Raw genomic sequence first — 17924 nt, 5'->3', positions numbered from 1 at the left:
TAATAAATAATAAATAATAAATAAAATAAAATAAAATAAAAATAGTATTTTGAGAGGGAATTTAGAAGAAAGGGTATGCTGACACATAGAATATATGTTTATTTTTTTTATATATTATATAGATGTATCCTTTTAAAATAAAATAATATAATATAATATTATAATAATAACAATAAAAATATATATAATTTAAAAAGCGTAATAATTGCGTTATTGGATAATGATCTCCAAGATTTTCACTATTAGCCTGAATATACTTGATCAAAATCTAGTCTTTTTCGACCATCTATCTAATATAATAATAAAAATATATATTAATGGATAATAAAATAAGATCAAATAATTTGTTTTGAAAATAAATCCTATCTTATTATGTTTAACAATTATTATTTATGATATTATATTTTTATATTCAAATAAAGATATATCTTTATTAATTTTCATGTAACTATATTTGTATATGTAAAAATATTTAAAATATATTTAAGTAAGGAAACTATATGCAAATATATTTTACGTATTTGACTTATTTGATAAATAAAGTAAAATTAAATATTTTATTTATTTTAAACTTATTTCAAAATTATTATCATATGTCATTTGATTGTTATGGATAGTATGTCAAAAATTGATTTTATATATATTTGATTATAATTATAAAAAATAAAATAATAAATAAATAAATAATAAATAAAATAAAAATAAAAAAAATATTTTTAAAGAGAATTTGAAAAAAGGGTATGTGGCACATATTTTTCTTCTTTTATATATTATATAGATTATTATTATTATTATTATTTTACTTTTGAATAAAGTTACTTTGTTCTTATCGGTAATTATTTTACATCATCAAGTATATGCCACTTACCTTTTTTAAATACAAAACCCTTTGCATTTCCACTAATATTATTTTCACGTCAATTTAATCTAACCATGTATAAAAAATTTGACAAAAGTAGTAATGCATAGTTCTTAAAATAAAATAAAACAGAATAAAAATAGTTACATAAATTGTGTATGTTTAAATACATTAAATTTATGTGTCAAAATGGATGATAAGGGCAGTATGACAAATTTGCAGTTTAATAGACTAAGATGCAGTATAATTCATGAAGTAAATGTTTATTTTTATCTTTTATCTTTTCATTGAACTACGTAATATGAAAGAAAATGGTAGAGAAAAATTATTAAACTAAAGTTATATTGAGGTTTGAATTCAAATATATTAATTATTGTTCAATATCAATTGTTTTTTTTTTTTTTTAATTAATTCTTATAGATGTACATTTTTCTTTTTATAAAAAGAAAACTTCCTTTAATAATCGTTTTAAACTTTTTTCTTTTTAACTTTCGTATCTCTCTCCTCTTCCATGATCCACCATCTACTTTATTCTATACACTATGTTTCTTTTCTCAAAATTCGCCTCTTACATCTTAAAAGCCAAACTCACCCTTCTGTCAAATTGCAAACAACATAAAGAAAATGCTTTACAGAGATGGTAAATTGCTTCAGAAAACATTACTTGCAAAAAGCATTTACTTTGAAAATTTTTCTAGCACCTTGAAACCATCAATTCAACGATATTTCCCAACTAAAACACCTCACAGAACCTACAACATCATATTCTCAAAATTCAGAAAAGCCATCACTTCATACAAAAATGGCAGAAACATGTTTTTACATTACACGATTTCACACCAGAAAACTATACATAAAAATTCAAACCATAGTTACTCATCAATGAGACAAATTCATATCACCATAAAATAAATACATAACAGAGCTAAATACAACAAAGAAGAAAATGCCTTCGAACAAAAAAAACTCAGTCACTACAACAAGCTCAAACTCCATCCTTCTTGTGGAGAAGATGGCTGTAAATTGTACAATACAGCTCTCACTGAGGTTCAATTTTTCGCTTTTGAATGCTTTACAAGCCAATCGATGACAATATCAATGTTTGTAGAGTTCTTGCAAGAAATCATGAAGCAACAAACTTCTCTATCAGTAATGGACTTGAGATCCCTGCATAGAGCAAAACACCAAATGCTTTTCATGTATGATAAAATAAGAAACTTTGTACATATAACTAGAAGTCAGAAACCTGAATCGTAATGAGTAAAGCAATATAAAATGGAACTGGAATCCTCCAATAATAAGATTGGCATTATTAGATTCTCCACTTACATTTGATGTGTCAAATCCTGTTTAGACAAAGCTCCAGGTTTGTCAATCTTGTTACCCAGTACCAGCACCGGGATTCCATTCAGTGAAGGCTTACTCAAAAGATCATGGAGTTCACTTTTGGAGACAGACAAGTTTTCATAATCAGCAGCGTCCACGACATAACTGAAAAATGCAAATACCAGTGTAAGAAATTGTTGGTCACTAAATTACAGAACCTTATTATTGGTAATCCATAAGCAAAGTGTTAACAATTTGAAATTAAAGAAAGAACTAAAATATATCTGGTATCTAACTAGCAGTGATAAAAAAAAGGGTCGGTAAACTCTCAGTAAAATGTCATTCAGAAATTCAAGAGGAAAAATAAAAATATCCATATGACAAAAGGTCATACACAATAGCTGCCACTGCACGGCAGTATCTCTCCCACATACTGCGAAACCTCGGTTGTCCTCCAAGATCCCACAACTTTATGGTCACATTGCCCTTGGTTACTTTCTTCATGTTGAATCCTACCTGTAGACGAAACAAATTCTTAAAGTGAAATCAGAGATATCCAAAGGAAAACAATAGCACTTTCCTTCTTATTTATTTATTTATTTTTTTTCCTTTTTTTTTTCCTGGACATATTCATTAAGATATTAAGACCTTGGAAAAATTGGCATACCGTTGGGATCATGTCTTCACTATATCCACCAGTCTTGAAGATACACAAACGGAAACTAAGTCAGCATCAAACCAAAACGGCAAAGAAAAGAGCATACATAAAAATATAATGACTCCTGTAAATACAAGTACTTACTGCAATAACATTTACAAGCGATGTTTTTCCAGCATTTTGAAGGCCTATTAAAGATAGCTCCATTTCTTGTTTGAAAAAGAGGCTATAAGAAGGGGGAAATACACCTCTTCATAACTCAATAATTCATAAATATGTAGGAAAGCAGACATTATAATTCCAAAAGGTTCTTGAGCAAGCAACAATAAAAGGCATATAAATTCTCATAACTTATTTGTAAGCAACATAGGAGTGGTAAAAGCTTTCAGCAGAACAAATAATTACACTAATTCAGTGACAGACTTGCAAACATAATAACAAAAACCATTAGATTCACAGTAGTTCTTCTTGGAAGATTAACTCTCAGTCACCTGCAGGTGCTATGAAACCGATCCGAGTAAATGCCAAAATAAGGCATGAAAAAGGAAACAAAATAGAAAACCAAAACACGACTCACAAACAAGATCAAGAAATGTCATTAAGAGATGGACATAAGTTAATACTAGTTAAGCACAACCAATTATCAAACATCCCATAAATTAACAGAACAACCATATACAGTGACAATAGATGCATACGCTGTAAAAATTTTAAAGTAATCAGACATGATGAAAAGTCTGCTATATTCATTTATACATAGATATGGATTTATGTGTTTGCAAGCAAGTGTTTGTGTATACATGTGTATGCTTGCATATATTTCCTTCAAAGACAAAGCATTGCCCACTTTGTTAGGCAATAGAAGGAATAGAAATAACTAAATAAACAACCAGAAGTATTCCTAAGCATCACATCTAAGGCTTACCGACACCAAAAGCTCCAATTTTCGTCTTTACAATCATATATGTATATATATATTAATGGAATTCCGTAACTAGCATTGATTCAAAGGACAATTGCTGCTAGTGGATTAGTCGAGATATCAATTACATATTAATCAGAACGAGGAACATAGGCAGCTTTCCTTTATCAAATTTAATACTACATATATTTAATTCCAACTAAATTTCTAACATTTGAAATTCAAAATTCAAAATTTTTCACTTCATTTTTTTCCCTCCTCGCCTCATTTTCTCAGCAATCAAACGAAAACACAACAACTTCAAAACTTAGTATCAAAATCAAACAATTATCAAACCAGTAATATAAGCAGTTCACCGATTGAAACCGAATTAAAACCAAGTAGAAGAAACGAAACAAACAAAATCGTTAATCTAAATCCTGCCACGTTTTCGTTCTGGTTAGTATTAAGCTCAGATTCAATGAGAAATTAAAATTTCTTTAATCATTTCAAAAATTAAGAATATCAAGATAGCTAAACACTCTGTTCCTGAACTTCCTCAGCATCCAAACAAAGAAAAGAAAACACAAAAAAAAAAAAAAAAAAAAAAAAAGCAGAGTTTACCTTCGTAGCCAATTGAGAAAAGCTTCCCAAAGCCCCATTTGGGAACGAGAAAGATAAAGCAAAAGCAAAGAGGAAAACTGAACCAAGAAAAAGTAGATTATTTATTAAGGTTTTTTTTTTTTTTTTTTGGGGATAGAATTTTGAAGTAAAGCTCCGAGAACACTTCCTCTGAACTGTTTTTTCTTTTTTCAATTCGTTGTCAAAGAAACAGGAACTTTTACTCGGATAAAACAAAACGATAAACAATGCGGAAAAAGGATAATGACAAGATGAGGAATGTTCTGAATGTCCTTCCCACTCGCCCTCAATGGCGGTGAAAATCAAAAGTCGGCTTTTGGAAAACGTGTGACAATTTTATTGATGATTAATGATCACGCGCTATTACTGAGAAAGAAGGCGGTTTAATCCTGATTCCTGATTAGAAAAATTGGAAGCGTCCGGGGGAGTTTAAAACGACGTTGTTTTTGGATTGTGAATGAAATGGCCTTGTCTTGAGTTACGGGCCAATGAACAGCGCCACGTTGTGTTTGGTTGGTGACTTTCAAACTGTAGTTCTGTCTGGTAAGACTTCTAACTCTAGTTCTTTAAGACAGTTGTTTGGTTGTCAATTCCATTTTGCAAGGAGTTTTTAAAATAATTGTCATTATTTTCTCAAGCAGTAATTATAGTTTTGAATTTAAATTCTATCAATTCATATAAGAAAAAAGAAAAAAGAAAAAAGGAAACACAAACAGGAGGGCTGAAAGATGCCAAGTTGTCGCTGAATGAACGATAAAAATAATATGTTATTATTTTATTAGTTAAAAACGAATATAATAAATGAGCAGTTAAAAAAATAAGTAAAAATTAAATGCAAGATGATAAAATAAAAGACTTGTCATTTGCCCATGTTACTTTGGCAAACAATTTGGTGTTATAACATTATTGTTTATTAGAAAAAAAAAAAAAACAAATATTATACATGAGAGGTTTTTTTTTTTTTGTTTTTTTTTAATGAATTTCAAGAAATGTATTTTAGGCAAGATGGAGAAAAGGAGAGAATTTTTTTTTTAATTTTATATATTTTTGAACCAAAAAGAAGCGTCAAATTTTAAAGTTTATTAATTGTATTTATTTATTTTTTCTTTTATGAATAATAAGATGCCAATAAGTCTGTTTGTCACAGAAATGGCAACGGGACAGGGCAAGAAGAGAACGCCCTCTCTTATGCCCCACTTTGTCCCGTAAAATACTCCCATCCTTGCCTTGTATTTCATTTTTTTTTTTTTTTTGGTTTTACCAATTTTGTTAAAAAAAAAAACTGTAATTTAGACATATATTGTTCATATAAATAGTTGATTTGAATGTTATAGTCAATCTCATCAATTTTTAACCAAAAAAATTTAAAAAAGGGGCAAATTAGTTTCATAAAATAGTTTAGTAAGAAAATTGCTTAAAAATAAATTCATGAAGCAAATTGAAACATGAATAAACGTTGAGAGGAGTATTTTGTAATTTTTTCTTTTTTCTTTTTTTTTTTTTGGTCGACTCTTTGAACATAAATATGAGTGAGGGAAAGGCTATTTGATATTACAACACAGGCAATCAAAATTTTTTTTTTTCTCCATTGTACTTTTCCAAATGAGGAGCTTTATTTTACACAAATTTTAATTTGCTCAAGTAAATTGGACTCAATTAGTAAGCTTCGTACATCTATACCTGAAAGGTAGAGTTCAAAACACCATAGTAAGAGTTGGGAAAGTGGTATTATTGTAAATGATTAAAAAAATATTTTTTATTGATGTTAAGGGATATTATTATAAAAGATAAAAAACTATTTTTTATTGATTTATTAAAAGAAATTTCTATGGAAATAGTGATCTAAAAAATGACAATAAAATGCATATATTTTTTATTTTTGTTTTAATTTAGTGATGAATTTCAACAAGCTTTCATTTGATGTCTTGGGAAAAATCCATGGTTAAGAGCCTTATGTGGAAATAGTAATGTAAAATATGAAAATAAATGTATATGTTTTTTATATTTTAATTTAGTGATGAATCCCAAAATAGAAACATATAAGGTTTCAATTGATGTCCTGGGAACAATCCATGATAAAAATCATTTTCAGGTGATATGATCACAATTCCAATCTTGGGGGAATTATTGTAAATTTAACGAACATATTATTATAAATGACAAAAAAACCATTTTTTTTTAATTAATACGAGGGAGGTATTATTGTAAATAACAAAAATACTTTTCCCTAATTACAATAAAATTATGTAGAAATTTTAGTGTAAAAAATTAAAACAAAATGTATATTATTTTTTAATTTTTTTAATTTAGTGACTTCGAAAGTAGAAACATATAAAGTTTCAATTGATGTCCCAAGAGCAATCCATAGTAAAAGCCATTTCAAGTAATATGATCACAATTTCAATCTTCATCTTCAGTATAACTATGCGAAAATATTTTATTAGGGAATGTTAGACATAGCATGTTGTGCCACAGCCTTTTCATAATTATGATCGGAATCAAAAGACTAATGGATAACATACCATATTCACCGTGGTTCCAATATATATAAAGTTCACATTGATGTATAATAGGTGAAGGCCTGGAGACATGGAATGCTTCCTTCCCACTGTGCAATGATAGTTGTAATGTAACTATTGATTAAAAGACGTTGCGGTAAGTGTCAAAACTACAAAGATGGTGTGCCCTTTCAGTAATTAAACTTATGTTTTGTTTTTTTATTTTTTTATTTTTATTTGATATAATCTCGATCACTTCGTTTAAACGCCAAAAAATTATTTGGCCGTTATATAGGAGACTTTAGTATATCCGCTACATGAAACTTGTAAGTTTTTCTCACTTCCAACCGCACGCCGAATAGTGAATATAATAAATAACACCAATTTCTTTTCAACATAGTAACACCAAAATTTTCAAATCAAAATGTTAATTCGGTAGTTCAAAATTAAGGAATCCAATATTCCTTACCAAAAAAATTAAATAAAATAAAAAATTTCCTTGATGGGAGGAAATTAATTTAATTTAATGGAAGAGAAATTTCTATGGCCCCACAACATATAGATGGCGAGACCAATAAAACAACTAGGAAGCATCCTAGAAGCAGCAGAAAAAATCAAGTATTCAAGCAAAGCTCCAAGAATGTTATAATTGATAAATAAAGAACCTTAGGAATTTCCTAGCTTCACTACTTTCCACTATTACTACCACGCAATCTTTGAGTTTCTTTTTTCTTCTTTGGGTTTTCATACTGGTTTTTCTCTCTTTGTATCTCAAGCTAGTTTAATTAATCTCTAAAATTATAGTTCCAGAGAAAGTGTATCAGCAAGCTGGTCATATTTCATATAAAATGGCCATCTTGGTAGTGATTTTTGAGGGGCTAAGCTTGTTTGTGTCGACCCTTTGGGACCTGCAAGAAATGAGGTTTGCTGCAATTTTCGACGACGTAACTTCTCTTACAATGACCATCATCTTGGCCGTGGTGTCCTGCTTCTTAGCCATTAGAACTCCATGAGGCTTTTCTCTGCTGCCATTGTTCTTCTTACGTTCTTCTTACCACTTTGCTTATCTTTTTAATATATACGTTTGTGTAAATATATATATATATATATATAATTTTAGTTTTTTTTTCTTTTTTTTTACCCCTCCAATAATACTAAAGATATATGGTGATTCTTAATTTATAAACTCTATCTCATGTGGTGTCCTTTTTAATAATTTTTACATTCACAATCCCAACAAGATTCAAATTGCCTCGCCAGATTTTCTTTGTTTTTTTGATGTTATGATAGAGAATTTAAATTTGATATCATTCTCTGAAAAAATCATTGTGATGTGGGATGTATATTTTGATATATACGTTCATATATATATATATATATAAAATTCAATAATTATCAATGAAGGGATACTTTTGATGTTTTCAAAATTTGATAAGAATCTAATTCGCTTTATATTATTTTAATAATACATTATATATCATTGAAAGTTGAAACTTAAGATGCAAACAGTCTCTATAATTAGTGTATCATAAGATCTCAATGATAAAATTCTGAAGAATATCGCTTTGGCGAGGAAAAGGATGTATATATAGCCTGGCGTCAAAGAATTTAAAGTCAATAGTTTAATAGGCTGGATCACCAAACAAATAATAATAAATAATTATTGCATTGACTGGACAAGCAATTTGCAAATTTTTTTTTTTTTTTTGTTTTTTGGAAACATATTATTTGCAAATTTGCAATACATGGGTGTGCTAATTGATCATATACAAGTCCTTAACTACCTGCTGGAGCTAAATCGTTCATGGGCCACCAACAAATTCAATCCAAAAATGTATGCTAAGATATATATTTAATTAGCCAATATATAGTTTAATCCTTTAGACTTGATAGTACTTCAACATGCATGGCTTGAGTTTTCATGAGACAATCTAGTCATAAAATTCATTATTTTCCAAGTAGAAAACGTGAATTCGATCCCCCACTTTCAATATCAAAAAAGAAAAAAAAAAAAAAACATGCAACTTAGGAGAGCCAATATAATGTTTCAGTTAGCTTCTAAGAAAATTTTAAATGGAGATGCTTAAAGGAGTTGCCAATGCTTAAATATAACATTACAATACTTTTGTACTTGCAATTAATGACATATTTTTGTAATTTCCATTTTTGATGTCAAATTATAGCTTAAGAAGTTTCAATGTGAAATTTTAAAAAAAAATATGCTCACATTTTCCACTTGGAAATTATAGCATCCTCATCAATGTTGACTTAACTTTTTTATATGACTGGTAAATAGATGATTTGTATCACAAATTATTAAGCAATATAATATTGAACAAATTATTTTGTAAGGTCCATATGTTTTATTTTAATGTTGTTGTGATGATAAGAAGTTATATTGAATGACAGTATAGAAAGGATGTAATACCTTCTCTTTAGTGATGGCGATCAGGGTGGAAAATGTTGACATTTAATTGCCATATTGCATTTTCCATTGAAGTTCTGTACTAGAAATTTTATATTGGCATTATATTTGCATTGGATGAATTAGCCCATTTCAATGCTAAAAAATTAAGAATGAGATTGCCATTATTAAAAATTCTCATTGAACCATGCTTTGACCTACTTTGACCATTATATAAATTGTGCACAATTTTAAACAAAGAAACTTCTAGTTCATGATCAGAGTTCAATATGAGCATGAACATTTGCCTGTGGTTTATCTTCAGCAACTCTAAAACTTAAACTAGTTGAGGAGTTGGTTAAGGGATGCTTTACAATAACATCATAATCTCCATGAAACAGCGACAGATCAGACGATCCTTTTGCATTGGTTTAACATCGACAGCCCCAGATTTCCACTCTGTAATCAGTTTGTCCACAACATCTCCAGATGGAGTGTTTTTGAAGCTTTTATTAGTGAGTGTGGTGGTGTCATTTAAACTATTGGTATTTGGACCTGCAAACATTATATTGCCTTTCACAGCGGGATGCAAATAACCTTCCTTTAGTTTCTCTTCAAAGTTCTCGGCCTGCAAACGAAACAAATTTCATGTCCAAAATTAAATGGATTAAATTTTCCTTTATGCATTGAATCCAAATATAAAAGGGCTTAAAGAAGTTGGAGAATTTTTCTTCAATTATTCATATATATATATATATATTTATATCTAATTTTTGTCTTTACCCACATCTACTTTTGTAAGCCAAATAGGCAATCCTGTTGTGCCTAAAATGTCTAAAGAAGATCTCATGTAAGCAATGTTTAGCTTACCAGAAGAAAAATGGCCCTGCAATCCTACGCCAGCTAAAAGATTTTCATTTCCAGGAAATGATAAAATCTCATTCAATTTCTTCCTATCCGGATTTGCTACCTTATCCTTACTCTGTTCAATGGTATTGTACTCATTCAAGAACATGATTGTGTTTGGGTCAAGCCGATGAGTTGTGGAGTAGAATTCAGAAGAGGCATTATTGTCACCAAGTTTATCCTCGAAGAACCTAAAATGGAGATTCTCATTCATCACATCCCAAGCAATTACGGAAACAAAAGTCGACGAAACTGTCAAGATATTGTTGATACTTTCGGTTGCCAGCTGCCTTCGACACCAATAGGGGGGGGGGGGAAGAAGTTTCTATCCTAGGTGTTGCCGATTTGTCATCAGAATAGAAGAAATTTGATGGAATCGTCCAATGTCGGTGAGGGTTTCAGTTTTTGGGCTGTTACGGTAGAAATGATGTGGAGAAACCGGCAGATTGTCGATGGAAATTTCTGGGAGATCTCGGCCAAACTGCGTGTGTGTGTTTGTGATCTGATTTGGTGTCCGTGTGTTTGGTTTGTGGGTGTTTGTATGTTTGTGATCGGCCTTGTGTGTGTTTTGTATGTTTGAGATCGGCCTAGAATAGAGAAGACTGAAGAAAGGGCCGGCTGAGAAGAGAGAAAAGGGGAAAGAGATGGTCGGTCAGAAGGGAGAAGCCGAGAACTAAAGAGAAAGAGATGGCTGAAGGGAAAGAGAGGGCAGGGGATACGCAGAGAGAAAAGGAAGGGGGATACGCAGAGAGAAGAGAAGAGGAAAGAGATGGCAGAATACAAGAATTTTTTTTATTTTTATTTTTTGTTATTGGCTTAAAAGAAAAATTGTGAATGAAAGTGTGAAAGTGCCGAAACTGAAAAAAAAATGTGAACGATAGTGCAAAATGTGGTGCTAATTAACAATGTATTAGAGATTATATTTGAGAATTTCTTGTATCTTACTATTATCTGTTAAATTTTCTATATTTTGGTACTAATTAACATTATATTTTATTCACTTATAAATAATTTGTAATATTTATAGAATATTTTATGATTATTGTATTCCAATTATTGTATTTTTATATTATTTTACTATATTAATTATCTCATATGTAAAACTTTGTATTTTAAATTAAAAATTTACAGTTTCTGTAACTTTATTGATATTTCCATCGATATCGACATTTCGATCGATATTGCTGTAAAATCATACCCTCGACATTTCCATCGACATTGATATTTTCTTCACTGCAAGCAATCATTAGCCCTCTATATCTCAAAACTATTGAGTTAATTCTTTTGTCTGCTACAATTCTTAATTCATCAGGGGAAAGGGAATGGACCCAGGAAAGCTGGTACTTTGGGTCATCCAAGAAAATGTTGTGACCTCTAATGGAAATCCCATTATGTTTAGCAAGTTGTACCATTGCATCTGCGACCGAATAGTTTTCTTAGCCTCATGTATACTAGGTGCTTTACCACTTCATCTCATAGACGAAAGTTGTGAACTTGAATCTTGATGTAAACTATGTTTGGTAATCTCCGTTGTATTCAATTTAGATTTTAAAGGATTTGATACAAGTTCAATGATATTCAATTTAGATTTTAATAGATTTTATAAAAATTCATTAAAATCCAGATGTATTCAATTAGTATTTTGTAGAATTATTTTAAAATCTACATGTATTTAAAAAGTCATTAATTTTAAAAGATTTTAAAAAATGATGATTTTAATGGAGTTGAAAGGATTTTAAAAGTAAAATTGTGAAAAAAATTATTAATATGAAATCCAACTTTAACTTTAAAGATTTCATTGAATTCTTATGAATTCTTTATGTAGTGTATGGAATTGCATAATAATCCATCAAATTCTTCAAAATCTAATGAGGACATGACCAGGAGCACCCCAAGATGGAGTCCAGAGCCACTTCAAATCTCTGGGCAAGAGGAAAGAGGTTTAAAGAAGTACTAAATGGTTTAATTCAAGAGGTGTTCACATCTCAAGGAAGCAAGTTCATTACTGAAGATGAATCAAAATTGGTCCATATAATTGGAACGGAGGATGCCAACATGAAAGAAAGCCTAACGCATGAAATCCAACAATATGGTGATGTGGCACGATTTGATGACATGGATCGTGACGTGGCATCATATGATGACATGGCACTTTTGTCACGTGGAGGATGATATGTGCCTACATGGCATTGGCTGAATTTTATAATTAGGAAATATTAGTTTTTATTTTATGTTTTTATTGGATTTTGGCATGTTGCCTATTTTATTTTCTGAATTTAGTTTTATTAGGTTTTTAAATTACTTTCCTATTCTTATTAGGAAACTAGGAGATAAATTCGGTTTCCTAAACCTAACCAAATTAGGTTTCCTAAACCTAACCACATTAGGTTTCCTAAATCTATCAAAATTAGATTTCCTAAACCTAATTTTCATCCATAATTATTCCATAATTATTTTTAGCAAATTTAGGAAAGCTTTGTAATTTATTTTGCCTATTTAAAGGCACACAAGTCATGAATAAAATTCAGATTACAATTTTGATTTAAAGTAAGAGTGATTCTCTTGGTTCTCTAAGAACTATATCAAACTTTTCAAGCTTTACTTGTGGAGTTCAAATTTGACTTATCAATAGGATATTCCGCACCTTATTGTGGCGTCTTCACCATACCAAGGTTGTTACCTCAAATATAGGTAACGGGTCGCGGTCTTCCACTGATTCTTGTAATTAGACGGTCTAATTCAATCTTTGTTACGGGTTTAGAGATAGATTGCTCTAGGTTCGTATCAATTTGGTATCAAAGCTAGTTTCTAATTACAGGTTTGATCTATCTATTTCTTTTCTTCTGTTTCATTGTTTTTCTTGGTTTTTTTTTTGGGCGATTTTTAGCATTAGGTTAGAAATTGCATCTTTGATTTCTGTGGTTGTTCTTTGCATTTGGGTTGCTGCATTTTTCTTTGCATTTTGTTTTTGTGTCCTTCTTCATTCATTCTGATCAGATCGTATTTACAAAAAAAAAAAAAAAAAAAAAAACCAGAAAAACAAAAAAACAAAAAAAAAAAAAAACAAAAAAACAAAAATTCGTTCTTAAATTTTTTTTTCTTGTTCTTGTGGTTTGTGGTATTGAATTATCGAGATTTCAAGCGAAATCAGGTAGTGAATTTTTTTTTGGGTTGATTTGAGAAGCACCAAAAACAAGCCAAAAATCAATACCGAAAATAAGATTTGTTGAATATTCACTAATTCCACTTTACAAATCTCATTCCAATTTGTTCCTCACATTCTAGTTTCTTTTGTTTGTGCCAAATTTCTTGTTGAGCTTTCATCGTTGCCTTTTTCTTGTTACTTTTCATTCTATTTGTCCTGTAGCCTTATTTTCATAGCTGTTTGGTAGGTCTATTTAGAATGTTACTTGCTAGTTTGTTTTAGTTTGAAATTAGTTTGCAAAGAACCAAATAGAATTACTAGAGTGGTAAAAGGTAAGAGAGGTGAGAATTATAGAGGGTAAAAGCCGAACTATAACTAGTGTACAAACATGAGTGAATTGAGACCTTGAATTTGAGCTAAACACGTGAGGGAGTGTTGCAAGGTCCTTTTTACTAACAAGTTTTGCAGAAAAATCATATCATAAGACAAAAACAAAGAAAGCATGGATGAAACTTCAGGTGTGGTTGATCCGAAGTTATGCGTTCAAGCCATGGTGGGGAACTACAAAGAGCACTACGGTTGGAGATGGAGAAGATCCATGACAGGTTGGATAGGATGTAATCATTAATCCAAATGCCGTAGAAATGACCTCCACAAAGGTTTGCTCATGGGCATGGTAGAGGAAGAGATATTCTAAGAAGGGAGATTGAGAACGAGTGGGAGATGACTATGAGGAAGAAGAAGAAGACATTGGTTCGGGAACCAATCAATTGCATGGGAGAGAGAGGTTGACCGAGACAATGACTATGGAGGAATTAAGATTAAAATACCATCATTCCAAGGTAAAAGTGATCTAGAAGCATATCTCGAGTGGGAGAAGAGAATTGAGATGGTACTTGATTGTCAGAACTACTCCGAGGCTAAAAGGTTGAATTAGGCGCTGTTGAATTCACGGACTATGCTATTAGATGGTGGGACAAAGAGACACTTTCTAGGAGGCGAGCTGGTCAAAGACCTATAGATACATGAGAGGAGATGAAGGCTTTGATGAGGAAGCATTTTGTACCTAGCCATTACTATAGAAGCATTTTTCAAAAACTACAAAGCTTGTCTCAGGGAAATAGGAGTGTGAAGGACTATTATAAGGAGATGGAAATCCTTATGATGAGGGCTAATGTTGAGGAGGATTTCTTGGCTGGTTTGAATAGGGAAACAATAAATCAAGTGGACTTGCATCATTATGTGGAGATTGAGGAGATGTTGCATATGGCCATCAAAGTAGAGCAACAACGCAAAAGGAGGGTACCACAAGACCTAGGATTACTCAAAACACTTGGATAGCAAGTCCAACCACATGGAAGCCCAATCAACCTAAGTTTAAAGATAAAGCCACCACATGGCCTAAATCCAAAGTTAAGGCTGAACCATCCTCATCCAAGAAAGTAAGTAAATCCGATTCATCTTCAACTAGTGATACGAATCTAGGACGACCTGCTCCTAAACCCGTATTATATTAGCCCGGATCTCAATTAAGTTCAAGTTCTAAAGGAATGAACCTCAACCCCTAACCAACCTGTGGTTAGAAACCTTGGTATAATGTAGACGCCACAATAGGGAATGGTAAACCTATTGATAAGTCAAGCTAAAACAACCAATTCTCTAATGGTGTTTTAGGTGTTCTCAAAGAACAAAGAGATAATTAATCTCACAAGTATTTTCTTAATCAAATCAAAGTTGTATTATTATTGAAAAATAAGCCTTTAAATAGGCTACAAATCCACGAAATAAAACCCTAAAAACAAAGGAAAATCGGCCACACACATAAAGAAACCTAGTTGGCCGAAACTATACTTCCTTTCCTAATCTAAGTTTGATTAATTAATTCCTTTATATTAAATTAGGAATTAATTAATTTACAATGGAAAGAATAAAATAAAAACCTTCCTAAAGTTATTTGTCCAGAAAATAAATAAATAAAAGCCAAAAAGTAATGGTAGTTTCCTAAAACAAAAAGTAAAAACAAATTAGGAAACTAAAAATGCTAGCCTTTTGATCAAGTTGACTTTGATCAATCTTTGACCTCTTTGAGCTTCAAATCAGCTTCTAGATGATTTTTAGGATGCCAAATAAACTGAATATGAAGTCCCACACGTTGCCCATGCTTGGAAAAATGAGAAAAGGCTAATACAGTAAAATACAGTAAAGCCAGCAAGCAATACAGCAAATTCGGCCAAATTGTTGATGCTGTCCGTACAAGCCCTTTTTGATTGCATTTGAGGCTGCTTTAACTTGATTCCATGACCTCTTAGGAATATGTATTGAACCCATAAAGCATTGGAACCATTTCATGCTTCTCGGACTCCAAAATGTACCAAAACCGCCACTCGGGTCCATTTTGGCTTCTATTGCTTGTATGAGTAAAACAGGCCTTGGTTCTTTAGATATGGCCAACCCCTCTTGACTATGACTTATTCCTTATATAAAGAAAGCAAGATTATCCTTGAACTTCTTGGCTAGGGCTCTAGTGATCGGTCCCACCTTCATCCGTAACGGATCGGCACCTCAGCGGGTTGTCGGTTGTATGGGTTCGGGCGGATTCGCATCATTCCCCTCCTCTTGAAAAGGGTTTGTCCTCAAATCGAAGTCATCACCTGCAGCAAAAGGAGACAAATCAGCAACATTTAAGGTAGCACTAACATTATACTCACCCAGTAGATCAAGTTTGTAGGCATTGTCATTTATCCGCTCCAAAACTTGAAAAAGTCCATCCATAGGCGGCATGAGCTTTAACTTTCTTCGTTTAGGAAACCTTTCCTTTCGTAAGTGCAACCAAACCAATTTTTCTGGGTTAAACACTATTACAACAAAATCTAGAAATACATGCTCATTACGGTAAAAATTACACTTTTTAAAGTTAGCAAACAATATTTCCTAAATTTTCAAATTGCCACTAAGTAAAGCTCTCAACAATGCAGATAAAGTTCTATGCAATAAAGACATCTTTAAATAAGTATCTTTAAAATTCATGGTCAGCAATGGTTTCTTATTCATAATTACTTTATTAACATCACCAAAGCTAAGATAAAAATTTATATTTTTCCTTTCTTGTCTTCCTTTTCCTTTCTCACTCACGGCCATCTCACCTTCCTCACTCTCGGCTTTTGCACCAAATTTTTCACTCTTGGTTTTATTAAAATTTTTCCACATAACCTGAGTATTAGAAGACTTACCTTGGACAGCAAGCTCACCTTTTCCCTCTTGATTGGATGGTAGTCCACTTGGAATTTCATTTGGGAAGACATCTCCAAATTCCTTCAAAAGAAAAATCATTGAACTTGGCAATTCAAGTTCTTCAAAGTTAGTTTGATTATTAAAATAATTTTCCTTATAAATCATGACTAGAAAAGGTTTCTTACACTCAATAACCTTATTAATATCCCCTAAACTCAAATAAAAGTTGCTACTTAACCTTTCTTTTCTTTCTTTTTTATTTTCCCCCTTGGATTGGCGCAAACCTTCGGATTTCCCTTCCTTCTCCAAGCTCTCCGGTTTGCCACTTTCTTTCCCCTCTCTTTCGGCTTTCCCTTGATCTTTCCACTTAATATGAGCCTTAGAAACCTTACCTTGATCAGCAACCTTATTCTTACCTAATTAAAAGGATGGTGAAGCCGTTGGTGCCATACTTGCTTTTTCCTTGAGCTTTTCGGCTTCTCTCCTTTGTTGCATTTGTAATTGCTCTTTGTAAACCTCTTTAGGAGATAATGGTTCCAGCTTGACCTTCTTTCCTTTAAACCTGAAAACAATACTATTTTCTCGACCAAAATGAGTAGCATCTTTATCAAATTGCCATGGCCTACCTAATAGTATATGTTCAGCAATCATGGGTATAATATCACATAAAACTACATCCTCATATCTACCTATATTAAATTTTACTTTGGCTTGTTTATTCACTTTAATTTCACCACTATCATTAAGCCATTGTAATCTATAAGGTTCTGGATGTTTAATAGTTATTAAGCCTAATTTATCAACTACAATGTTACTAATTACATTTGTACAACTTCTACTATCAATAATCATACTACAAATCTTACCTTGAATTTCACATCGGGTGTGGAAGATGTTCTCTCTTTGAATTTCATCCTCATCTTTGTATGCAGCAAGTACTCTCCTAGAAAGCAAGTTTAATTCAGCATTGGATGCTTGCAAGGTTTCGGGTTCATCCTCCAAGTCCTCCTCCTCTTGCTTGGCTTCATCCTCACTTTCTTCACTTTCCGATTCTAGCTCGTCATTTCCCTTTAACACCATGATTCTTCTATTCGAGCATTGGCTAGCAATGTGTCCTCCTCCCTGGCACTTAAAACACACAACATCATGAGTTCTAGAAGGTTTAGGATCTAATTTTACCTCATTCTTTGGTGCTTGGACAGATTTGGTTCTAGTCTCCTTCCTTGGCCAGTTTGAACTTTCTTCTTTGACTTTTAGCTTTGGCTTGCTTTCATAGATGGGATTGTTCCTCCAGCCACTTGAATTGGACCTTCCACTGTTGGAAACACCTCCAAACCATGATCTTACACCCCTC

At 31.7% G+C, this 17924-nt stretch overlaps 1 protein-coding gene and 1 pseudogene across 2 annotated transcripts; both read right to left on the bottom strand.

Annotated features, from left to right (window-relative positions):
- Nucleotides 1–1624: 1624 nt before the first annotated feature.
- Nucleotides 1625–4529, bottom strand: LOC107426935 (ADP-ribosylation factor-like protein 8a). Of its 2 annotated transcripts, XM_016037254.4 has the most exons (6): nucleotides 4369–4529; nucleotides 2988–3069; nucleotides 2853–2885; nucleotides 2580–2701; nucleotides 2189–2350; nucleotides 1625–2026 (listed from the first exon to the last, which is right to left on the bottom strand). In XM_016037254.4, the coding sequence occupies exons 1-6, from the start codon at nucleotides 4404–4406 to the stop codon at nucleotides 1909–1911; spliced, it is 555 nt and encodes a 184-aa protein (XP_015892740.2). In that variant the 5' UTR covers nucleotides 4407–4529; the 3' UTR covers nucleotides 1625–1908. The 2 variants fall into 2 exon arrangements, with proteins under 2 accessions (XP_015892740.2, XP_015892741.3); XM_016037255.4 differs by lacking the exon at nucleotides 2988–3069 and having other exon boundaries at nucleotides 4369–4485.
- Nucleotides 4530–9566: 5037 nt separating this feature from the next.
- The window catches only part of LOC107426932 (endo-1,4-beta-xylanase 5-like), a 29490-nt pseudogene continuing 21132 nt past the window's right edge, over nucleotides 9567–17924 (bottom strand).

Source organism: Ziziphus jujuba, chromosome 9 (assembly GCF_031755915.1).
Source record: "Ziziphus jujuba cultivar Dongzao chromosome 9, ASM3175591v1".
NCBI classification, from domain to species: domain Eukaryota; kingdom Viridiplantae; phylum Streptophyta; class Magnoliopsida; order Rosales; family Rhamnaceae; genus Ziziphus; species Ziziphus jujuba.
Note: the sequence above shows the minus strand (reverse complement) of the source record. Positions and strands in the feature narration are given on the sequence as shown.

Bases quoted from the DNA above. Each gene is read 5' to 3' on its own strand.
- LOC107426935 (XM_016037254.4), bottom strand. From the start codon at position 4,406: ATGGGGCTTTGGGAAGCTTTTCTCAATTGGCTACGAAG. The intron at 2,886-2,987 runs GTAAGTACTTGT...TGTATCTTCAAG, and splicing joins CGCTTGTAAATGTTATTGCA to ACTGGTGGATATAGTGAAGA. The intron at 2,027-2,188 runs GTAAGTGGAGAA...TGCTCTATGCAG, and splicing joins CAGGATTTGACACATCAAAT to GGATCTCAAGTCCATTACTG.